This window comes from Pomacea canaliculata, linkage group LG10 (assembly GCF_003073045.1).
Source record: "Pomacea canaliculata isolate SZHN2017 linkage group LG10, ASM307304v1, whole genome shotgun sequence".
Lineage (NCBI taxonomy): Eukaryota > Metazoa > Mollusca > Gastropoda > Architaenioglossa > Ampullariidae > Pomacea > Pomacea canaliculata.
This window is the reverse complement of record NC_037599.1, coordinates 13,542,052-13,567,516: the sequence shown is the minus strand read 5'-3', so window position 1 is coordinate 13,567,516 and position 25,465 is coordinate 13,542,052. Positions and strand designations below refer to the sequence as shown.

Here is a 25,465-nt window from a genome sequence, read left to right as displayed (position 1 = left end):
TAAAACTAACTAGCAAAACTCATTTGTTTTACGATGCTGTATGTATTCAGCATAAAATCAGAAGCTTTTAGGTGTATTTGGGGGATAATTATTTTGAAGAGGGGTTACATGTCGTCTGCTACATGTAGGAAATGTCACCCCGCGCGTGTCTTGTCACGGAAGCGAGGCTGTTGTTGTTGACGACAGGGCACGCTAAGCGAGGTCATGTTAAAGCGCGAGAGGGACAACGGTGGTCGCACATATGCCGGCCGTATTGACACCTGCTTTGTGCAGGCGTGGATATAATATAAACATTTATAACCACCCGTTTAACAACATACTCTACTATCATGTGTGAGCTAGCGAATGGTGGATAGTGGATGTGACTCCGATAATCGGTAAGTTTTAAACTGAAGACAGTCGACGTGTCCCATCCGAATACTCTTTGATCACTGGTATATAGGAAGGTGTGCTTGCATTCGTAACTCGTATTTATACATTTCTTACTTTTTATGTGTGATGTGTGCAATATCTAACTATAATTTAAAACAAAATAAAGTGAAATTAACTTTTGGGATGAATATTGCGTACAACAAATCTCCGAAACGTAGCTGTAACAGGCTGAACTTGGAGCTATAGGGGGTGAAGTAATTATACCAGTCATCGGCTATATATTTCTTTCATAAAGATGAATATATTGAGTTCATGGTAATGTTAGATCACAAATCGATCATTGTAGTTATTATTTTCACAAATGGTTTTATTTGTTTTTTAAAGTAAGATGTTCTACCACATAGGATATATTTTTCTAATGCATCAGTTTTTATTTCATGGTAACAAAAACTTAATATGTATATGAGCTATCTATAGCTATGTGAATTCCTTTTTATTACTACTATAAGCATCTTAAGCCCTTTCATAACTGGTTCATAATTGTTTTCACCATTCACCTCTAATTCACCACTTCACCAGTTTTACAATTCATATTATTGCACTGGCCACTTTTTCCATTCTTCTTATTTTTTTTAGTCAGTTATTCTTCATGTTAATGTATTCTTTTGTTAAATTGGAATCTTTAATATTGTGTAGAATGTGAACCTTCAATATTGTGTGCAATGTCAACTTACACATTTTACTGCGAAGATTCTTAATTTTTAATAATGATCGAGACTATTTTAATGCTTTGTAACTACATGCATTTCTACTTTCTTCTCTGCCTGTACACATTCGGCAAATGTTTTTTGGGGAAGAAATTGAACCTGAAAGATGGAAGATTTTCTAAAATGGTGCTTTTAACACGATTAATATATTTCCACTGTGGGGCTTCAATGTATACATAAACTGAAAAATATTCCTTCAATAGTGGAAAATGCCCAATCTAGCACATAGATTAACAGTTTATATGTCTTCATTTTGAACTACTTCTAGACACATTTAAATTAACAGTATTGTTTAGTGCCAACCTACAATGGTAAAATTCCTTGATATGCTTACAAATATATCATATGGACTTGTAGATGACATCTAGTAAATTAAATGTGTGGGAGCACCAGTGATTGCATTTGAAGAGAGATCTACATTAGTGTGTATACTGTATAAAATGTTCAATCTTTAACAGTCACACTGTATGTAGCCCATATGTACTTGCGATGACGACAGAACACTGGGAAGAAATGCTGTCCATATTTTTTAAATGTAATGCATTATCCTAAGGCTGTGTGTGTGCGTCACAGGAGCACAGCACTCAAACATAATTTTTAAAAAACTGTAGGAAAGAAAGAGGTTATAGGCAACAGAAGACTAGAATTGTCCGTTTGGCTTTACTTGTTACACAGTCCAATAATAACAATTATCAGTTCAGGTCTGCAGCTCATTGTATCTATGATGTGATCAGGAATAAAATCAGGAAAATTTCATTTATGGCCTTGGATAAAAACGGCTGAAAGATCGTTGACGTTGCTAGTCAGCAGAAAGAAACGACTTCATGAAAACATCGGTGTATGTGGGCGCAAGGTCTGCTCAAACGTTTCCTGAGGGTGTAGTAGAAGGAAGCCAGTGGTATTTGCTCCGCTTGTACCCTGCTCGTTGCCAGGGGAGTTTATTTAGTCGCGGGGTGGCCTTAGTTCTGCAACAGTAATAATCACGCGACCCTACAACCCGTAATTCATTGCTCATTAATCGCGACAGTCCCCGGCCCCGTATCCCCACCTCCTTCAGCTTTTGTCGCTCATTAGCGTGTCTTCAGATCGTTAATGATCTGTGACAGGGGCACTGTGTATGTGGGTGCGGTCTAAAGAAATGATTACTGACTTGTCCGGCGCAGTGCACGAACAAGGTCTGTCAGCCTGTGTATACATGTCTTGGTGCGGTAACACGTGTTCTACACAAAATTTCAGATTTGATTTTGAACTGTGGTTTGTTAATTCTAGATTGACCACAGAATAGCTTGGCCCCAAAATAAAATTGTGTGTATGTTCTCATTTATCGCATGGGCCCATTTTTAATTTTGTAAATTTATAGTGCTGTCGGCACCCAAGTTATTTTTATTTTTGTTATTTCAAGAACACATTTTTGCTCTCTCTCTCTCTCTCTCGAGCGCGCACGCTCACTCGCACACACATACACACACGCGCGCTGATAGCATAGCTCAATGCACACGAAGCTCACATGGTGCAGCTACATTTATCTACACTCTTCAAACCACTTTTTCATGGACACATTGTCACAGCAACATTTCATTGTCACAGTAACCCTTACAGTGGTTATCTACCGACACAACTCTGAATGAAATAGCTATTACTCTTATCTGTGTATTTCGTTGTCGAAACTGGTTTGTGTCCTGTTATTAAGGCATTATCAGATACCCCAAACGGGTGATACTGGCGTTAGACTGCAATATTTAGGAAGACGGAGACGATGAAAGCCTGGGCGCCACAGATGTGTTGCTACTGACGTCACTAATGTTGTGTGGAATGAACGAACTCGTATTACTAGACTGCTGGCAGACGATCTATTTAACTACTAAAACGAGGCAGTTGTGTACAAAGCTTCCGGTTTATTCACATTACAGATTAACTACTAAAACGAGGCATGTTTGTACAAGGTTTCCGGCTTAGTCACATTCATTGTTTAGGCTCGCCGAGACTAACAGCGGAGAACTTCCCAAGAGGCTATAAGTGTTGGTCTTGGTAGACAGACAGCAGTCCACCTACACACGTCCGTGGTCAGAGTAGATCCTCCATACTCGCACGTCGTCCTGTTAACAGCGACAGCTTTGACTTCTTCTGTTCGTTCTTTAGATGATGGCTCTAGTTTTGTCGAAGCAGTTACAAAGTCTACTCGCTAAGGATTGGCACTAGCACAAGCAGGTTTAGAGGTATATGAAGATTTTACCTTTTATGCATTATGTAGTATTACCACCGAGCAGCATACATACTGTGTCTACTTTATTCGCTCCTCTAAACCTCACAGCTTTGCTATCTTGGGATCTTCAAGTGTGCCTAGACCTTGGAACTTCCTCTTGGATCTTATTTTATTACACGGCAAGCATCTATCCTGGAAACTTGGCGGGGGTGGGTGGTGGTTCACCTGCTCAACTTTTACAACACACCTCTTCAGCTTACATACAAGCTGTTTCTGCCTTTCGAGATTTTTTGGTGTAGCTTATCTCCTGCCAACCGTTCTTCCTTTTCCGCTTTTTTTCTGCAAGTGTTATCTACCTGTCTGACCAGTTTTTGTTAGCATTAGTTTTTCGTTTTGTCCGTGTATTGGTAATTTCATCTGTCTGCATTACTAGATTCATCGTTTTGCGTAGACAGTTTTATCTGTCTGTATTGCCAGCTTCACCTGCCGGTATCGAGCATATTGCAGACGACTATACTGTATATCATTAAGATGACCATGAAGGACACAGACTGCTCTCGCGCAGATCGGCTCTTGCCAAACCAGCTCGACAAACACACCGTAACACACGTAAAAGTCACGACACAAGGCTATACGACATTGTAAACCAAGACTAAAATGACATGAAACTAAAAACGACTACACATTATATTTTTCCCTATGGATAATTTGTCCTATAATCGAGAATGAAGTAAAAGATGTAAGTCGGATGCTAACAAAAAACATATTTTGAGGGGTTGGTGGATGTTTGTTTGTTTGTTTGTTTGTTTGTTTGTTTGTTTGTTTGTTTGTTTGTTTGTTTGTTTGTTTGTTTGGTTTGGTTTGGGGTTGGGTGGGTTGGTTGGTTGGTAAAACATGCGTAGCCACACCAAGTGGACAGGAAATTGAGCATCGTACCATATTACAAACTAGTACGGACTTGTGGACAAAGGTCAGAGTAGACTGGGAGCACCCGGCACTTGCAGTTGAGCACGCAGGCTTGCGTCAGTCTGGCTTCAGCCACATCAGCTGCAACTACAGGAAAGTGTTTCATCTCTATCTTTTATCTTACTTCCAGCGTGTTTTTTCCCATTTGCACCCCACTTTACCAGTCCTTGCGCTCGATCGAGAGAGAGAGAGAGTTTGAGAGTGCAGAGTTTCCCTAAACATTGGAAATGGCAGAGGTTCACCCTGCCAATACAAGGCTGCTCTCCTTTTTCCCCTACCCCTACCCCTACCCCTACCCATACCCCACTCAAAAAAGTACTTGCTGAGGTAGATAACAACATGGCCCCGTTTCTGCGGAGTTTTAGCCGTAGCCAGAGAGAGGAGGAGATTTCGAACAAGCACCTCCAGTGAATTTGTTCTGTAATGAATTGGACAGGTGCAAGCATGGGGGTACGGCTGGTCTGGTGATCTGCGCGCCACAGGTACGGCGATAACGTGGCTCACGTCGCAAAAGAAGTAAAAAAACAAAACAAACATTGAGAGTGGTGCATGACAGAGTGTGTGTGTGAGAGAGAGGAGCAGGCAGGCACGTTTCACGCTTCCTTGCAGTTGCGGTCGCGTGGTTCAGCAGACGGCCAAACCAGTTTTCGGTTCGTCGCGTGCAGCCCTCTGGCGGTCAGGAGCTGCACGTGCATCGCTGTGGTGCACTTGCACTCACTGGTGTTCTTTCAGATGATCCCGACGTGGAAGGCTAAATGACCGATAAATATTCTCAGATGTCTTCGCCTGTCTTATCCTATGTTTCTAACATGGTCAATGCCGGGGCAAGAACATCAGCAACACTCTTCACAGTCATCATCTCACCAGCAATACCATCATTACAACACCAACAGCATATCACAAAAATACAGTGAATGTTCTATAGACCTTTCCTCAGTTCGTGATATATCACATAAATAACAACAAGGGGCATCGAGATGAAAATAAAAACCGAATTGTAATTATTTAACCTATATATTTTGTTTAAATAAAAAGGATTCACTTTTAGCCACGTTCACACGCGAAGCGTTGGAACCTAAAATACTGTGTTTCCAATCTGGTCTGTTTTGGTAAACAATTCCATATTCTGACCAAAGCGATGTAAATACCCGCACTGTATCGTGATTTATCAATAAACTGTTAGCATTTCGTTACAGTTCCATGTTTTCCGTTTGAACGAGCGCCAAAGACCAGCGGACGAGTTCTGGCACAAAAAAGCCCTTCAGGCTAGTCTTCCGCGTGTAAAGGCGAACCCAAGTTCAAACATTTCTTTTGGATGACTGATTTTTATTATTAAAAGATGTTAATGCTAAACACCGTGGCTCCGTTTGTAAGCCTTCAACATGACAGGTCTCGCTCGTTTTGGAAAGAGCAGAGGTCAAACCTCACTGTCCTCGTCACAAAAGTTAGCTTGCTGCTATGGCAACGCTGCGTTAGCGAGATCTTGATCGAAGCTTTGGCGTTACTGCCGCATTCAGATAGAAATTCAATTTTCAAATCAACCCACGTGTGACCAATCCGAAATAAAGAGACAATGCCACCCCATTATATTCTAAATGTCTGAGCAACTAGTCCTTGATTTCACGCTTGACGCGGGTTGACATTTAAACTCCTACATGAACAAGTGAAGCAAGGAGAGGGTGGAAGGTATTTTGCAGAGTAAACAGAGAATATTCCACAACTGTCTTTTTGACTGACACATGTGCGCTTTTCCAGGTATCTCACGCCCGGGTCGACTTTCAGGACATCCGCTGAGTACACAAAGCTCCTGATGCCAGAAAGTATTACGGAGTAACACACTTGGGTGCTTGCCAGCTTCCCAACAGACCATTACATGTGCAGTTCGCACACAGACATCAAAACAAAATGTGCATGCTTGTCGAAAGCGCGCTATTAAGACATTTTGAAAATAGCATAGAACATCCCGTAGTTCAGCTCAGTAACTCAACACCAAGAGAGCTTTCGTCAGTCGGAGGGTTTGAGAAAGATTACCAGGGGCATGCTGACCCCTAACCCAGGGCAGTTCTGAGATTCTGATCTTTTCCTCTTTCTCACGGTTAGCCATACCATAGGATGAGACTCGAGGTAGAATGCAAAAGCAAGAAGGGAGGTGCAGGCAAAATAGAAAGTATTTATGCAGCTTTGGACTTTGAATTGAAAATGGCGAAATTGGACCATATGCCTTTACCCAAGATTTTACCCTCTTGCCTCTCATGTGTGTGTGTATTGCGCGCTGTGAGTGATTTCTAGCTAGACGACTTTTTTAAATTATTATTATTATTATTATTATTATTATTATTATTATTATTATTATTATTATTATTATTAAAAACGTTAGAGATGTTTCAGTAGGTGATGGGGCCCTTTCTCAGAGCATTAACCTATGCACGTAGTTACTCTGGGTTTCTCTCTCGAAGAAAATAAAATTTGGGCTGTTATGATTGATCATTTCTAATAAGCAACGGTCACTCTGTTACATTCGTTCAAGCTTACATTAATGCATGTACTTACTACCTCCCTAATTTCTCGAACCTAGAGCTGAAAGACAGAGAAACCTGCGTGTTCACAGGCTCATCGGCGAGCATCGACATCTTTCTCCATTTTCATTGCAAGCTCGTGTGTGTGTGTCCATGTTCCACCTCTTATGTTAATAGACCTTTATTTTTATATAAACGTGCTAGATAGAATCCGCCATCGAGTCAGCATTATCAAACCTCATCAAGCAACTACTGGGTGGCAGATAAAGGGGTATGAGCAAGTTTATTGCTGGTGGAAGAGGCCCGGACTGTGAAAATCATCTTGCGGAGGTGGGTAGGGTGATCACGTGATGTTGCAGCGGAAAGGCTGACACCATTGAGATGTGAAGAGCTGTCAGAGATTGTCGGGTAGGACCTCTTCAAAGCAAAGTACCAAGCTTTCAGAAGCTTATTTTATTAGCATCTGATATCCTACTCTTATCGTTATCGCACTTAATCCTTGATATAGCCCTTTGGTTGAGGCTTATTTTTTTGTGGGTGAACTCACTGGGGGATCTGAGATGGTTGTAAAAGCTATAGCACTGCACGTGGTTGACACCATGCTAACCTAGAAGTGGACGCAAAATCCGGACAGCATTCCTGGGTGTCCGCTGGCTGAGACCCGGGTACCTTCTGAAGTAAAAACAGCCTTGGCTATAGTGTTTCTGTGCGGTATGTTTGTTTAACGCAAACCGACTGCAACTGAGATATGATAAGAGTGTAACTAGGCAATGTTAACCTCCTACACAACAGGCAAAGAACGTGTACAGGACTTCCACAGAGTAAACACACACAGAAAATATGTGCGAGCTCTCTATCTCTCTCTCTCCCTCTTTCATATCCTCCCACCCTCCTTCTCTTCGTCTGGTGGTGGGAAAGTTGTTTCATGTCTTCTCCAGAAAGTTTCTGGCTGGAAAATGGTGTTACGAGACAAATGTTTCACGTATCATTGACGTGTGGTTGGCTATTTTCCCCTGCACTCGTCATTCAGCAGACAATCCTGGGTGTGAGAAGTTTTTCGAGTGGTGTTCAGAGACGGTATTTTTGGAGTGCTATTTAGAGAACATGATTCGGAGAAAATACTTGCGCAATCACTGTTCTGAATAATAGTTTGAGGAGATATTTTCTGCTTGCGAGTATTCTTCGGAAAATGTGTTCATCGCATGCATCAGACCGTCTCCTTGCTTAGAAAAGTTTTCTTTTTCTCTTGTTATTCCTGCTAAAATGACTAACTAGTTGCGAAAGAAGGGGAAATGATAAAGAAACCGCACCTAACCAGTGACATGAAAGCAAATTTTGTTTACAGGAAATAATCAAAACTGTTTAAAAAATTTTAACTACAGATACAGATCAATGATCAAAGTCTCAGGCTGAAAAAAGAATTGTCTGTTTGTTGTTTGTTTACTACTTGATGTGGCAGGAGGAAGAGACACAAGAGAGCCTCGATGGAAGTGAATTACCTCAAGTCGCATCTCAATCTTTCTACTCACACCTCCACGTCTCCCCCTATAGCATGCGTAGCAACGCTCTGAGTTCTCTTTTCTTGCTTGTATATACTGTATTTTAAACGTGTCCATCAATTCATCCTTATTTTTGTTGTTGTTGCTGTGTTCCATTAGTCGTTGCTGAATATACATTAAATCAATACGTATTATTTAAATAAAAAGAAAAATAACTAAACCTGTTGGTCAAGAAAAGGGATATTTTGGTACGTTGTGGTCCCTGGGGGAAAGTCGAACATCGAAGAGAGCAAACAGAGTCGGGGGAAAGACACGTCATGCCGGCAGCTGGCATCAGCAGAGCGCAGGTGAAGAACGTGCTTTGAACAGCAGTCCTTGGCCTGTGGCATCAAAGAGGAGAGAGAGAGGAGTGATAGTCGGGTGGTGGGTGGGGGAGGTGGTGAGGAGGTGAAAGAAGCAGAAGAAAGGTGAGAAGAAATGACAAATAAATTAAACTAATCAAACCCACGAGAGACTGTCTTGAAGTGTGAAGTAAGCCAAATAATAATTCGGGAAGAAAAAAAAAAACACTGTTGCTCTCAGACACAACCTGCAGTCGTCTTGTTTGTTTTGTGTTTTTTATTGCTCACGTCACTGGGAGCTGTCGATGTTTCACAGGGCGCTGGGGATGAGGCAGACAGGGAAAGACTTACCTGAGACTTAGTCATCGCCAACGCCCAATACCAGATGCCAACCCATAACAACTGCCTTCTGTGTCTGTGTAGTCATTGCGGAGTTCTGTCTGCAACAAGCGCACAGACATAGCAAACATGGAGCTCGGTTTCCACCTGGTTTTTGTATTTGTTTTTTTTGTTTTTGTTTTTTTTTTTAGGCAGTAAAGGGATGAGTTTTTTTTAAAATACATTTAATGAGACGGTAGGAGCATCTTTGTCTGACACACGCTGATCGGCGCATCCCGTCATTGAGAGTTCTTTCTTTTTATTCTTCAACCCTGAATTTAAAACACGCAGCTTTCTGTAACTAAAAATATCATCTTTGTTTATTTACTTTATCTGTTTGTTTACAAAACTAGCTACATATAAAGGGGAACGAAGCTTGAGATATTTTGCATTAACTCGACGTTGGAACAGTTGATCATGAAGTCAAAAAAGATTGAGAAGAACTTTGTGGAACATGGCTTTAAGAAATGAGCCCGTTTGCTCACGCAGATTCCATTTTTGGGGCTTAAAAAACATTCTTGGTCTAAGAAGCTGAGGTTTAAAGGCCAACCCGACTGAACATATATTTTCAGATGAAGAGGCTTAGTATCATCAAAAATACTAACTTTCAGAACCTGTTCCGTTCGCCTGGTTAATACAATGAGAATCGGGAGGTCATGGGTTCCGACCTCTATCAGGCGTGCTGTTTTTTTTCTCTACATGTGACACATATATCCAGGGCCGGCTGCTTTCCCGTGATACAGTTGCTGGGTCGAGAAAAAACCAATTACCTCCTCCTATTCTCCTGCATTTTTCAGGGTTCGAGACCTCATTTCACGACTGTCGGCTCGCTGATTCTGCAGAGACTAATTAACATTTGGCTGAACTTTTTGCATTGGCTGCGACCTTCCGTGACTTCAGAATGGTTATTTATGTCAGTCTAGGTGTTCTTTACTAACAAAAACTAATTAAAACTTCGCCAATAATTTTGTAAGAAACTAGTTAAAAAGTGTATATACGTATAATAAATAATGTGTGTTTTGCTGAGTACGAACTTTAAGCCTAATTTTACCTCCACCCCAGCGCGAGCTGCCTGGGGAAATGACGTCAGTTGTGGTTAATACAAACTGTTTGATAAGTCGTTCACAACCCCAGACACCTGAGATTTTCCCGTCCCAGGTCATACCATATGTTTTGTTATTTCAAGAGAAGAGTCTTTGTGTGTCAAGGCTGTTGTTTGCACGCTATCTGGCAAACGTGTGGATGCTGCGGTTTGATAGAGCGTGACTTCCGGTTTCCCAACTTTTTTTCTCCCCTCGTTTTCTCCCTCATATCTCTGAACGCTGCTTTTTGCCGTCAACCCCCACCACCACCCCACCTACCCTCCCCCCCACACACACACCATCAACTTCTCCCTGTCGCTATTTCTTTCTCTCTCACACACACAAAATAAAAACTCCCTTTTTTCTCCTGGAGGCCTTCTACCCCTTCTGCACGGTAGACGTCCAGTATGATTCACGATACCTACAGGCATGAGGATGTGTGCAGCTGACGTGTTTACCTCCCACCCTCTCATGCAGCTCCTGGCGTGTAGTCACAGCTGCACCGGGTGGGCGGTTGCTGGCGATGGTGCAATGACTAAGCTGTCTCTCTCCTGAGCCGACTGTTTCCGTGCCGTTGGGAGGGTTATCGAGACGTGAGGATGGGATGTAGCATCGTGAGTAATATCTCCTACACCTCTGACGTCAGGCGTTCTGGCCAGCGACTGCGATAGCAGACGGCATTGCGCAATCAGTGACGTCTAATAATTGCTCAATCGTGAGCTCAGAGACAAAGAAAGGAGGGGTTTGGATGGAGATAGGGAAAGAGTTTTTTTTTTCAAGTACAATGAAAAGAATATAAGAATGAATGGTCTTTTTAAAAAATGTAAGAGCTGTGTGAAAATGGCCTAAACCTATGTTTCCGATAGTTTGTGCCCACAGTTCAAAAGGGAACATCTTGTATGTTATCCCTCCCGCCACCCTCGAATTTTATGTTGGGTAGTGTTTGGGGGTGGGAGCCTCGGTTGGAAACTGTAGAGTCTGTAGTTTATGTTGGATGGCTTTTATTTGTCGATCATAATTGTTTTCTTGCAACAGACAGCGGTTTTGCTGGTCTCTCGCCTCACATAATACAGTGATACCTCGGTTCTCGAACGCCTCGACTTTCGACCAAATCGGTATTCGACCAGGAAATTCGAGAAAATTTTGTCTTGGAATCCGAACAAATATTTGGAACTCGAACATCCGAACGTCCGAGATGAGCCGAGTTGAGCCGAATGGCGTTCATTCTACCCAGCGCGCCTTGCTTGCGTCATCAGTGTGAGTGCAGAGAGAGAGAGTCATGAAATGTGTGCAAAATGGGCAGAAATCGCAAATTTTGTTGAACAACATCACCCTGATAAAGTGGTAGCAAATAGAGCAGTTAACATTTTTAATGACAATGTTATGTCCACTTTCCGCAAAATTTTGCAAAGGAGAAAAAAAACAGCAAACAATCGACAAATTCTTCCGTAAAGAAATCAGACAAGCAACTGCAGAGCAAGATTCTGATTCTCCTCAGCAAAAGATACAGAGAACAGAAACACCCGAAGAGCAGTTACCCTCTGTTTTTATTGAAGAGGACTCCCCTTCAAAACAATAACCATCCCCCTTCCCTCCTCCCTCCACATTCATTCCCTCCTGCCATAAAGTTTGGTACAGTACAGTAAATGCAACACAATTTACTGTACTGTACTGTACTGTACATTTTATTTTTTGTTTTGTTTTAATAAATACACTTTTATTTCTTATTTCTTGTTGAAACTCATGTTTTTCTACATATTATATACAAATTAGGCCAGTAAATAGGCATTTTCTGGGGCTTTGAACGAATTAATCCAGTTTCCATTATTTCCTATGGGTTTCATTGCTTCGGTTCTCGAACAATTTGGTTCTCGACCGTCCTCCCGGAACGAATTATGTTCGAGAACCGAGGTATCACTGTACTAGTCTTGTTTGCAATCTTATGTTAGAATCCGAGGTAACGGAAGGATTGCCTCCTTTCACCTTCAAAAAATGCGTTTCTTTTCTTCTCCTCCTCCTCCTCTCACCCCCGCCTCGTCTTCCTGTTCTCCGGCTGCTTCACATGATCACTCACAAACTCTTGCGAGAGACAAGGTATGTCTAACCCTAACCTTGACGAATCACACATAATAAGCATACATTAAATCCGTGTTGTACTAGAGCACTGTATATAGAACCTGCAGTGTGTGGTAAACAAAGACAAAAGATTACAACCTTGTTTTTTCGCACAGACACGTACAGCAGCAGAGAAAATGTCGCGCCGCGTGGAATCATGGGAGTACGTGCATCCACAAGAAGAAAAGCAAATATTTAGTTACGTAGCATAGATGATTTATAAACCGCAATGATTTTAAAATATCAAACCTAGCGATAAGACAATATAACAAAGTCTTTAAACATGTTTTTTGTGAGGATTATCAGTATCTGCACCGCGGAGGTATAGAGTGGTTCTAACATTCCATACAGAGAGGCGACTACCCGCGAATCAAATTCTGACGTGTTTTAAAAAATTACGTCATCAGCGGGCTTATGACGCGCAGGGATAGAGGTTAAAATGTTTCTAAAATGTTTTGATCTAAAACTTTAACCTTATTACAACCATTTAGGCGTTTTTAATAAGTTTTTAAAATGTTTTCATGCTATCTGTATGATCATCTTTCGTTATTTTTTTTCTGTGTTCCTCAGGTTGAAGCAGTCTTTAAAATGAGGTCACGTTCCACCTCTGCATCGACATGACATGAACTGCAGGAAGAGTGTTCACTGTTCACCAAGCCGCCATGGCAACTCGCTGCCTCATGGCCCTGGAGTACTCTGACCTGCACGCCAATGCCGTGCTCCGAAAACACGCAAAGGTAAGTCAATGTACAGCCTAGAAAAAGGTGTGTGACCCTGTGACACTTCCAGATGATGATGCCCAAGATTCGCTGACTGACCTCCAAGTGGAGCATGTAAGCGTGTGTCTAATAACAAACATGAGACTTACAGCAGGTGAACGTAGGCAGCCACACATACAGAGAGCGAGCTCCCCTCGGGTCGACAAAGCAAAGGTCAAAACTGAAAGGTGTGCGGCAAAGTTATCGCAAAGCACACCAAAGTATGTAGCAATGTGACTGTTAAACACTTAAAAGTGTATATTGTGTGATGGTAGAAAACGGAAGGGTGTGACTGTAGAAAAAAGAATTTGTAGCTGAGTGACCAAAGACTGGTGATCAACGTGCATCATGGCTCTTCCACAAAATTCAGGTGTGAGACTGATCAGAGTAGTCTTGGAGCAAATACTTGAACCCTTTTATTTAAAGTCGACGTTTGGCCACTACGTGATGGACTAACTGTCGTCGTCAGGGTTAGTGCCGCAGACGTTCAGGATTAATTGTCACAGCTGTAACTGTGTGGGGTAGCGGAGCGCGAAGTGTTGTGTGCCGCTCTTCATGGCAGACAACAGAAACATTAGCCACTCCCAGCAACAGGTGTAAAATAACAAAAGAGACGAAACGGTACGTTGTTTGAATGACTCTTTTATGAGAACCTGACCATAAAATTGTTTGCACTAAATGTCCTCAGCCTACCCTGCCATAACACACGGGGATATTCCCCCTCCCCGATGTTAGTTTGGATCCGATCAAAGAACTGACCTCTGATGCGCAGTGAAGAGCGGGTGGGACAAAGGCTACTTAGCTTTATATCTCGACAAAGGGACAGCAGGCTTAAAATTTCTTTTGCCAAAGATTTCAGTTTTATTTCCCCAGAACAATTTGTTTTGAATGCTCCGCAAACCGAATTATGCGTTATGCATGGCGAGAACCATGGCACACATCCAACTGTTCACGCTGCTTGCTCGTCCCATTACCTGCTTGCACACCTGACGTAAAGTGCTGCCAAAACCTGTTCTTGAGCCCCACTCCGGGAAAAATACGGGCTAAATCGTAATAACAGCGACGATTAAGCTTGCGAATTACACTAGCCACAGTCTTTCATCGTCATTGATTTATGAAAGAAAAAACCCGCCGCGATAAGCGGTGCAGATGAGAAGTTTGAAAGGGGCTTAGAACATATTAATCTCTTTCAGTCACCAGACTTGCCAATAAACACGTCGCGCCTATCGATTGCACGTCATTCCAGCAGCAAACGGTTACTGGTCTTTAACGGGATCAGACCGGGGGTTTGTCGGGGTGAGCGGCATTTGACCCGCCAGGGGAAACTCTCCTCCGTACCGAGCCCTCAGTTCTGTGTGTGTATGAGTTTCATGTTCAGGTGTTGTCGTCGTTGTGCGCTTTCGCTTCTCGCTGTCGTAGGTGTCGGGTGACAAAATCCGCAACGAGGGCGCGCGTGACGATTATGATTACGTGACTCGTTTCTCACTCTTTCCCTGTTTTCTTTTCTTTTTTCTTATTTTTTTTTTTTTCTTATTTTTTTTTTTTTGGTTTCCTCAATACAAACAGTTACAAGAGAATGCGTAAACTGCAGTTTATCATCAATCTGGAAAACAAATCGTCATCAAAGAGATTTGCCTGTTAACATGCCGCCATGAAAAAGTCAGAAAATTGCGTGAAAGCAAACATGAAACGTAAATAAGTTGGTTGTTAATAAAATAGAATTGCGTAAAATCATCTGAACTGGAAGCAGGTTTTTGCTTTGGGTTTGAAGAGTCTGACTCATCCCTCTTCAAAACCAGTAGAAGGAAGAGGAACTTATATCGAAGTTGCTAGTAGTTATCTGAGGTAGTGAGTGGGCAAGTGGTTGGAACACCAGGTTCGATACCTGTGTTGCAATGCATCTCACCCTCGCGTCCCCTGTTGGCCCAGCCGTTAATCTGGGCCCTTGTGGAGGGCTGAGGAAGGAAATGAAGAGAGAGATATGAGTATTGCCCTGAGGGTGAAAGATTACGGCCTATGATAGTACATGTTAGTTCTTTGTGAGAGAGAAACATTACGAGATGTTGGACTACTTGTTCGTGCTCGATGAGTGTGAAAGTTTACGACTAAGACTAGTTAGTTCTCAGTAAGTGGTGTGGATAGAGGTGTCTACTCCGCCAAAGGAAGCTATGTTATGTAGGATCATCAGGGTCCCGGGAACCAAGGACAAGATGTGAGCCGTACTCCACAGTGCATTTTAAAAAGTAGACCCACCTTTGAGATGACATGTGAAGAAGTGGACGGTCTCACCAGATCTCGTCCAACTTTCGAGATGTTTTCATAGCGCACCCATTGCTCTTGCTGCACGCCAAACGTCTCACAGGCACAGAGTTTTAAAATTTATTGATTTGTAATTAAGGACTTGACAAGAGTTTGTTTACTTCTCTGTCAAAGTAAGCCGTTAATTGATATTGCCCCATCTGTTGAGAAGTTTCAAGTTTTATGGTGCACATTCAGTGTCTGGAGACTGTTTATAATTGCACATGAACAAGCAATGATTTTTGCTATCTACGATCATTCGCTGTAAAGTGATTTCTTACAGAGTCTTAATCCGCTGTGCTTATTTTTAGCTGGATCGTTGGAGAATTCTATCAAAATCTTGATAGAGAATGAATAGACGGAAAATCTACCAGTTTAAATGAGTAGATAAAGCATATAACCGTGACTTTGTGAGAAAAGAACTTTGGTGTTTTTCTCTCATCACAGAGAGTAGGGAGAAAGAGAGGGGGGTTGTGGAAGGAAGGAGAGTTGACAAAACTCAAAGTTCAGGAGGAATGGATTGTATTAGCCTCTCATTGCGTGCTGACGGTGGCTGCAAACCTCACTGGCGATAGTCTGACAGACATTGCGTGCTGTAAGAAGCCAGCTTCATGACTTATGTATGAAAGCACACCTGTGACCTGGCAGCCATATCTCCATCAGCCAAGCATCTTAGTGAGCTCACTGACCATTAGCCATTCTGCTTAACTTGCCATTCACTGCTTGTAAAAAATGAAAACCTTCCCAGTCCGCATCAGCGTGCAATCAGCGACGAAGCCAAGAGGGAGAAAATGCACCCATTCAGACCTTTAAATTGGTATCGATATCTTCATCTGCCGATGTGAATATTTCGGTGACAGAGCAATCTCGTTTAGCTTGCAGACTGATAAGGCGTTTTCCTGTTTTCATGGCTGCTTCACCAAGACAATGTGCACCTTCCCGGCCTAGGTACTTCTGTGTATTTTCCAGGGGGAGAGTGAGAAGAAAGGTAACATTGCCCTGCCTCCTCCAGGAACTGCTGTGACATTGACCCACCTGTTAAAGTGCAGTTATGGTTGACATACGCTCGACATTTGACAAGCACCTCAGTAATGCGATTGTAGGGAGACTAGTAGTTTGTTGGTGATATATTGTGACATGTTGGTAATGTCTTACTACGTTGTGATGTACTTTTTGTTGGCGATGATTTACTATATGTTGACGTAGTGGTTGTACTATATCGTGAGAGACGGTACACTTATTTGTAAACGAGACACCGAGCAGGCTCTTGTCACTTCCAGAAGCAGACCTGTTGATTACCTATTTAGTTACTGATGGATGTGATGTGTTTTCAGAAGCGCCCTCTGGGGGAGCTTGAGACCCGGTACCAGTACACGCCTCCACAGCCGGTCTTGTCGTGCCGAACGGTAAACATTGATGTGTCGGGTACACGCACCTACAGGCCCTTGTCCACGGCAGACATCATCACAGAACAGCAGAGGCTCATCCACAACATCTTCCAGAAGAGCAGGTCAGACTTGCGTAACAGGCCTGTCTGTCCCGCGTGACAGATTATCACCTACACACACAGAGAGAAAGCTTGGAATGCGGGATATAGAGATCAAAACAATAGCTGCTTCTATAAACAGAGAAGTGCTTAAGGGTTATGATGTTTTAAAAATTAAGGCCTACATCTGCACATTGGCGTGTCTTGTGTTGAAAGGGCCACCCCTGTACAATGAAGATCTGCGATTTATGTCTGGATGTGTATATCTGTGTTTCTGATTCTGTTTAACAGAGGTACGACCTCTGCACCTCCTACACGGAGCTCCCGTAAAGGCCTGGGCCTTGTCTCGAATGGCAGCGGCCGCCCTGCCCATCATGCCAAAAAAGGTATGGACCCTGTGTAGAGCCAATTTTCATGCTCGTGTATCACTCTTCCTCCGTCCACTCATCCCTAGTGACAACAAGAACATTCTTTACTGGACGTATGTTGTTATGTTTTGCAAATGTTAATACCGTACCGTCATGTAACACCGCCATGTCAAATATAGCCACGTATTTTGCAATGAGTTTTGGTTAAATATACTTATATCTTTTTCCCTTATGGTTAAATGTCATTTATAATAGGACAATGTATCAACTGTATTAGATTTAACTCAGTATGTTAACCAAAGTTTCAAAATCCTTATACTTTGTCCTAAAACAGTTGGATTCCTGATATTTTTACACACAACTTTGCTGAACTTGCTCAAATGCTCCACGATATTCGTGTGGTTAAGAGCGATCTTAAGGATCGCCTTTACGTAGCTGACCTTCAGCGAACAAATCCAAAAGAAGAGTGGTGGTTAAAACAATAAAATATAATTTTTATTTCGACAACAAGGGTGTATACATTCATCGCGTTATATTGCCATTGTCTGCAGATCGTCTGAAGAACGTTAAGCCTGCCACCGACTCTTTCATGGTCCTGTCCGTGGACAGGGATCTGCTGGAGACACGGCGCTTTCAAAACCAGTTGACCCATCAAATTCACGCACACTGGCGTCCGGAGAACAACAGTCTCAACCAGGGTCTCTTCGTGCGTGGTCAGTCAGCCCAGGAGGACGTCACACCTTCGCCGGACGCCTGGCTGACGTTCAGCGGTGGTCAGGGCGAGGAGTCAGAGGGCGTCATCGACGCTTTCACCAGTGAGGTCTTAGTGCTCCATCCCGTTTCTAAATTTCCTCTTTGTATCTAGGCCTTCATCCTACATTAACATTTAACTCCATTGTCATCATCCCCAGTAACGCCACGGTCTCTATCAGTGGTGGAAAGGCGAATCATCATGACAACCATGAGGTCTATGTCTAACATTCCGCTGTCCCATTTGTTCGTACTGTACACTGTTAGTCTCTTCTCGTCTTCTTCTCCATAGCACACACAGGAAGCTCAAACACAGCATTATCAGTATTCTTCGCAGTAGCATTTCTTTCTCAACGAGAACGCGCCTCTGTCAATCTTTGTCCTATCGCCACTTCTTCCGGTACATAGTCTCTTTCGCCATAATTCCTCCATAAAACTGTGTGTGTTATTGCCTCTGTTAGTATATTCTCCCTTCTTCCATTGTATTACTTCCTGTGCTTGTGACTGTTATTCTACTGGCATCCTACTTACATTTGAGTTCAAGTTAATATAACGATATTTAAGTACAGTACTCATAAAGTATCCAAAAGTTCTAATACTTGACTTTACTTTTAGTTGCGTCTTTCGCCTTCCCTTTTTTTTTCGGCTGCTTGTCATTGCACATCTGTCTGGACCTACTCATAGTACACTTCCTTCTCGACCTGCTCACATGGCACCCTGTCAATCATTCGGTGCAGGTGCCAACACTGCAGACAACTATTACAACGTCCATGGTTCCGTCGGCAGTCGTATTGCCATGCAGCTGCAGAAAGGTGACCGCATACGCATTGGGGTCAATGGTCACATCTTGAGCCACGACTTGAAAGTTAAGAAGTGGACCAAGGACGAGGGGGAAGACGATCAAGACAAAGGAAATGAGAAATTAGGCGATGATGGGGAGAAAGAACAGGAGGAGCAAGACGAGAAAGAGGATCCACACAACCCCGCGCTGACAAACGGCGAGGACCAGACGACACTCGCTGACTTCGACTTTGGGGAGCTGGTGTATGTCCCTCGGAGTTTATGTGCATTCTTTGTTTGTAATCGTAGCTCGTTGAGGTTCTATTTGGATCGATGAGATTTTTCAGAAACTTTAACTACCTTTGGATTTAACAAAAACTCTTTATTGATAAACAGAGTAAAACCTATATTGATAAACAGAGTAGTGCTCCAAATATAAAATACTGTGTCTGTGCTACAGGTTCTACCCATTAGACAAGAATGTGCAGGAGGGTCGCGAGAAGAAGCAGAAACCAGCGATTCCGGAGATCCCTCTCAGCTGGGGAGACCAGATCGGCCGCCCAGAGGTCAAAGTTCTCAGTCCTAGAGTTACTCCAAGAGACAACGACAGAGAGGTAGAGACCATTTTATTCGACTCCTCATACCTTCAACAAGAAAGCAGATTAAACAGATCGCCCGTCAGTCAGTCACATCAGTCACATTAGTCACGCCACTAAACCAGTCAGTCAGTCAGTCTGGCAAACGGGTAGTACAGAACTGTAAAGTTACGTCCTTATACGTGCACGCACTTGAAACCACTAATTTTAAAAAAATCGTCTGATTAAAGTCGTTATTAATTTAACGACTGAAATAGCAGCTGAGATCGTTACTTGATTAATTAGTTGAGATAAGCGTGAAAGTAAGACTTTACTATTTAAATCGCATGAGAATAGGCCAGTTCTTACGACGTAGTTATTTTTGTGCTCACGTAAAGCCCCCATGTGAAATAGCAGTGAGTTCTGAGATTATTGGGGGTTTTTTTTCCAAATGATCGTTTATTAATTTCGTATAACACACTAACTCTTTTGACACACGTGGCAGCTCTAACTATAGTTACCTTCACGTCTGTTTCAAGAATCTCTTCGAGACACATCCGGTATTCTTCCAGAAGCTTCTCACCATCGACTGTCCGCGGCCGAGGCTGGCGTCAGCGACCTCTAGCGGTGGCTATCGCGTCAAGCAGCGCCCCCTGGGTCACACGCGACACGACAATAGGTTCGATGCCAACAACAACAAGGTGAAGGCCATCACTGTCGATCGTCTGTCGCCGGAGGACGAGCTTCACCTCAGCAGTCTGTCTGTTGATGACGTCATTCAGCACCGCTTAGACAAATCTCCTTCAAACCTCGGCGCCAACTCGGGGGAATCGAACACCAAGGCTCCGGCGAGGAAAGGGGAGGTCTCGCTGTCCAGCTCCGCTAGACGGTCGAAAAATAAGCAGGATTCAGCAGGCAGGACTGGCCACGCCAGGTCGGCGAGACAAACAACGGAAGTTGCCGGTCACGTGGGTGGAGATGTGGCAAGTAGCCGGTCCCACCTCCCGGGACGCTCGGTCTCTCCTAGCCATGCCCACGTCACGTGGAACAGCGACACCCTCAACTTCAGCCTTTCTCACAGCCACGGGTCAGAAGTCAGGCACAAAACCGGCAGCGCCAAGGTACAGGTAAGACAGAACTCTTGTCACCATTCAGTCATCGACGATGCAATTTTCGTCGGATGACCTGACAGAGCTCAGAACAAATTGCTTTTTCACCTCGAATTGTGGACTCTATCCCATTCGAGATATTAACCTTTAAAGATCACCACACACACGGAAAGGTCACTCACCCAGAATCAGGAGTGTAGCTGGATACGCTATCGGTGTTTCAGTCAGTGGGAAACGTTTATTATTTCGGCGTTTCGGCGTTTACGAGGATATTCATGCGTCAGTGTTCGCACCTTTGTGTGCATGCTGATGTTTTGCAGGTTGTAACGCGAATACTACTCATATTTAGAAAAATACATTGTAGCTCAACCCAGTAATTTAAAAAATGAACCCTTGTAGACTTTTCAACATCCTTGGGTTTGGTGCCGTGATAGGCTGCAATATAAGGGACGTAAGCGCGGTTCCCTGTCTGACCACGGGAGGGAATAATTTCACCCGCTACGAAGCTTTGCGCTCGCTGATCATTTTTCTACCATATCAGGGGAGCGCAGTCTTGCGTCCACTTGAAAGACATTTTGCCTCCTGAAAGCGAACGCATTACCACGCAAATGTTGTGTCCATGGCAACGCTCCTATCAGCTAAGAGCCGCTGATTTGGAGCCGCAGGGGCTAAACAGGGCGTTTGGGGCGACAAGAAGAAATAATGAACATGAGAGGCTTTCTCGAGGACTCGCTTCCTGGACGTTGATTGGCTGTCGGAACTGGGGAAAGGCACCTTCTGTGGACAAGCTCTCAGGAACCTGAGTGTTTAGTGTGTCTAGTGCATATGCGGTCCCAAGATATCTGCATATTTACTGGTAGCACACATACTAAACATAAAATTTCCCCCTTCCAACATGTATATTGTACTCTTGCCTGTACAGTGATTTATTATTTTTTAAAACCGGATATAAAATGAAATATCAATAATTTGCCCCTCTGTAATCGTGTGCAGTACACAATCCCATAATAGACAACCATAATTGTACCAATCTACTTATTACACCACTTCCAGAGTTAGCATTTCAATCAGGACATCATCCCTTTACAAAGTTGTGTATATTTTGTTCTTGGCCGTCTAGATGAGAATTTTTGCAAAACATGAAGCATGCCAATAGGTCCAGCGTGCAAATTAAGATTTGTTTGGTTAGAAATTAGCTCGCTAGCAGACAGTATTATATAGGTAGGAATGAAGAGACAGACAGACGTGACGTGACCTATGAACTGTTCAGATGTTAATTTGTGTGTACTGTGCAGAGTAAAAGCTTTACAATTGGGAGGACGGCGCCTCTCCATCGTGCTGGCCTGGGCCTAGGCGGCAGCGTCAGCAGCATCAACATCGGCTCCTTGCCAGGCGAAACCGAGTACATTCAGATCGCGCAGCCCATCAGGAACCCTAACTCTTCCGCAACCAACGGAGTTCGCTCCCTTTACTCCCAGTTTGCCATGTACGGCGGTGACGCTACCGTGCCCCGCGCACCTGCAGCCCGCAGAAACCTGTCACAGGACCGACTGGCGGATTCTAGCACCATGGGTCTCCCCAGCCCTCGAGTCCTTCCGCCGCAGACCGGCCAGGAGCTGATGGAGCCCCCGCATCCCCCTTCTCCGGAGGCCAACGAAACACCTTCGGAGAGGATGGGAGCCAACCTCCTGACCCCCTTCTCTGACCTTTACCCGCCGCCCTCCAGCGCCATGGCCATCAGCATCCCCACGGCCGATAACCTGTCCGACCGTGAGTCCCCCACCCCACTGTCCATGGATGGCCGAACTCCGGGCAAAGACGAACGAGGGCTGAGCTTCGCGGAGCGGAGGGAACGGTCAGTACGCAACCAGCACATCGATCACATCGCTGATCTCCTCGCCGGCGCCCTCCTGGACCAAGAGCAAGCTTAAAACTCCGACAGGCGCTGGAGTTGCTTGCTCCTTACGTGGGAATCGCCAAACGAACACAAATGTAACTAACAATGTGGGCGAGATGAACGTGTTTCATGCTTTTTATCAATTAGTATTACTGATGACGTCGACAAAGATGTCAACAGTTGTACTCAAGTTGTGAGCTCAAATTATAGCCGTACTCCAGCTGAGATCTCATTAAAGGTATCTGTATAATGACGAGACGATTTTTTAATCACAGATTCGTGCATTCTCTTAATTCATCCTCTTACTTTTTGAAGGGGACACTTTAAAGTATTTCCCGTGGTGCACATCTGGTAGTGACATGCCTGCCATGAGATGTGAGATAGGCATTGTAAGTGAACCACAAAGAACTTAGGCGAGAGCTCTCGACTTGCCCGCTACTCACTGCTGCGGAAATGCTGCGTCACTGAGAGCGCTTTGTTCTTAAACCTTGAAGAAAAAAGACGAGGAGGGAGAAATTTGAGCAGAAGGAGAGAGAGAGAAAAAAAAATAGCAATCTGCAACATAACTATAACTACAAATGATCTGGCGACAGATTTGCCAAACTCTTACTTCTTAGATAGAAAGTATACGACTGCAGCCTGTCCTTGCAACCAATTTTTAAAAAGCAGTTTTGAGGACATACAAAATGACTTGCTGCTATGTCTTGCTTCAGACTGTACTATTGTACATTTTTATAGACAAGATTTTCGAGGTCTTTTTTCCTCAATGTTTTTGATGCTTTGCAAAACATACTTTACATAATTATGTACGAGGATGTTTAGTGTTCTATGATATTGAGCTCTACTCGCCCCTAACACAAACGCGCGCTCACACACACACACAACCTTCCACAGATAGAATTCCAATGAAGATAATATTTTGAGAACAAGAAAACTTAATGACTAGTGTGGATGACAAAAGTGGCAACTTTTATATATTTTATACGAGGTTTTATAATTATGTTACGCTTGTTGTGGTAATAAACATTGTGATCCGTACGTTAAATCTGTGTTCGTGCGTACGTGCGAGCGAACGAGTGAGCGAATGAGTCAAAGAGATAGAGAAAGCAGTACATCTGTATGTTGCTGCCATGTCAATACGACGAACAGGGGATGGTTTTGTTACATGTGTGATTTATTTTATTGTTCAAATACACATCTTTTATACGCTTCGGTGTGCCATTCTTTGCACATTGCTGTATGATAGTGTACATAGCAACATTGCTAGATGTAAGAACTGCAAGTCCTATCTTTACAAATAGACAGTTGATTGTGTGTTATACTGTCTTTGATTAGACTGCACAACGAGTTATTTGTGTGTTTACTTGTGTGTTTAGTTTGCCTTTTGGAAATGATTTAGATACATGTGTGTGAATCGCAATACCTGCAGAAGAGGCTGATAACTTTTTAATTTGATTTGACTTTCACGGCGTATTCCAAATTTGATGTGCTTATAGAATATCTAGAAATGACTTCTGAACTAAGAATGATCTTGTGCTATGGAACTGTATATGAGAATGCGAAAACAAGAATGGAATTGATTTAATAGTTTTACGTGTCGTTGTATGTGTATGTTGTGTATGTGTTGCGTGTGTATGTCCGTTGTGCGGGGGACACGTGCATTGTGCAGAGCAAGTTGCATGACAATGATTCACTGTCCGGCAAAGTGCGTCATGAAGGTAGTAACCTTAGTGTCTCTCAACTCAACAATTGACAGAGGCTACCTGGCTTTCTACCAATTCTTTCTCTTGCTCTCTCTCTCTCTACTCATCTTGTTTGTTACTCTTTTCTACATGTCTAAGCAGGCATGAGTGTGGAGGGTGTGTGTGTGTTTGTACTCTTGCGCCCGTATTTACTTGCTTTCCGTCTCGTCGTTCGTCTTTTTTTCTCTGAGACCTGGAAACAGATTTCATAGATACCGGAATTACCTCTCCCTGAAATGTAAGTGGTTCAGCGTGTCTAAGGAACGGTCGAATAAGGCTGAACGCAACCTTCTCACGTCGCCGTGGCTCTCTCCTAGCTTGGAAACCCACTGCTGCTGGGGAGAGGGGGAGTGTTGCAACACGCATAACCTAGCGAGTTTCACACCGAGATCTGCCATGCCACATAGCTTTCTCCCTACCCAATTTTATTTTCTTTTCTTCTTTTGTTTTCTTCCATGCCTTGCTGTATTTACTCTATCTCTGTGTGTGTGTGTGTCCTGCGCGCGGATTTTACATTGCTTTAAAAAATGCTGGTATGGGTACCCGATGATGCCCTATCTGTCGTTAGCTAATCTGTTCTTTCTTTTCTTTAGTGTTTCTTTTGTCCTTGAATTTGCAACTCTTTTGTCCTCAAGCTCAATCTCTCTCTCTCTGGCATTCCGCAGCTCTTCTTTGATCTTGGAAGTATCTAATAATTTGACTCAAAACTTAGTCAAGCCACTAATTAACAAGTGCTGTCAGTGTAGCGAAACAGATATGACAGACGACAGGAGACATCATCAACTACTGGTCCTGGTTCAACATGTCTGCTTCGGATGAATCAAGATATTTGTTCCGATTTGCGCTGTCCTCTTGATGTCCTTTTCGGAACTGGCTGAGGACAGCAGCTCATTCTGGATCGGAAAATTCCTCTGTGTGTGTGTCACACATAAAAACTGCCTTATTTATAACTTGATAATATTGATTCTTTGTGCATTATTATAAAGCAGTGTCCATGTTATATTGAGTACTAGATTACGAATATTTTGTATATATTTGCATTAATATTCTAGTCCCGTTGTTGTCAAATATAAACAGTAAAAGGAAATCTACTCAATAATATTGAACTGTCAAGCAAAAATTGTACGCACCACGCCAAACGATGACAAATGTACCCGGGCTTGATCCCTATATAATACTAAGCAAATATTGTACCCCATTACCTGTCTTCTACATACAGATTCAATAGAAGGTGTCCTACTCCAAGCGCTCTTAGTGGCCGCGATGCCTTGCTGATTAACTGCGCTACTCAATGTGCCCGTGCCCTCCCTTCAGCCCTCGCAACCACTTCTTCATTACCGTCAATCGCATCGTCTCCTCGTCAACCACCTCCTCTTACAGGTCGTCGTCATGCAAGTCGTCCCTACTACCCGTGTGTTGGCTTGCGCAATCGGCTACCTCGTTGACTCTCTCCTAGGTACGCC

At 43.3% G+C, this 25,465-nt stretch overlaps 1 protein-coding gene across 5 annotated transcripts; it reads left to right on the top strand.

Annotated features, from left to right (window-relative positions):
* The first annotated feature begins 166 nt into the window (after window positions 1-166).
* LOC112573156 lies at window positions 167-23,847 on the top strand. Of its 5 annotated transcripts, none has more exons than XM_025253258.1 (9): window positions 167-377; window positions 12,810-12,976; window positions 16,630-16,805; window positions 17,073-17,167; window positions 17,701-17,964; window positions 18,637-18,943; window positions 19,140-19,293; window positions 19,794-20,381; window positions 21,659-23,847. In XM_025253258.1, the coding sequence occupies exons 2-9, from the start codon at window positions 12,902-12,904 to the stop codon at window positions 22,292-22,294; spliced, it is 2,295 nt and encodes a 764-aa protein (XP_025109043.1). In that variant the 5' UTR covers window positions 167-377; window positions 12,810-12,901; the 3' UTR covers window positions 22,295-23,847. The 5 variants fall into 5 exon arrangements, with proteins under 5 accessions (XP_025109043.1, XP_025109044.1, XP_025109046.1 ...); XM_025253259.1 differs by lacking the exon at window positions 167-377 and adding an exon at window positions 12,576-12,672; XM_025253261.1 differs by lacking the exon at window positions 167-377 and having other exon boundaries at window positions 12,838-12,976; window positions 17,073-17,166; window positions 17,699-17,964.
* Window positions 23,848-25,465: the final 1,618 nt, after the last annotated feature.

Coding starts and splice junctions, on each gene's coding strand:
- LOC112573156 (XM_025253257.1), top strand. CDS start 16,203: ATGGCTGCTTCACCAAGACAATGTGCACCTTCCCGGCCTAGGTACTTC. Junction 16,806..17,072: donor AACATCTTCCAGAAGAGCAG/GTCAGACTTGCG, acceptor TCTGTTTAACAG/AGGTACGACCTCTGCACCTC. Junction 17,965..18,636: donor CGTCATCGACGCTTTCACCA/GTGAGGTCTTAG, acceptor CATTCGGTGCAG/GTGCCAACACTGCAGACAAC.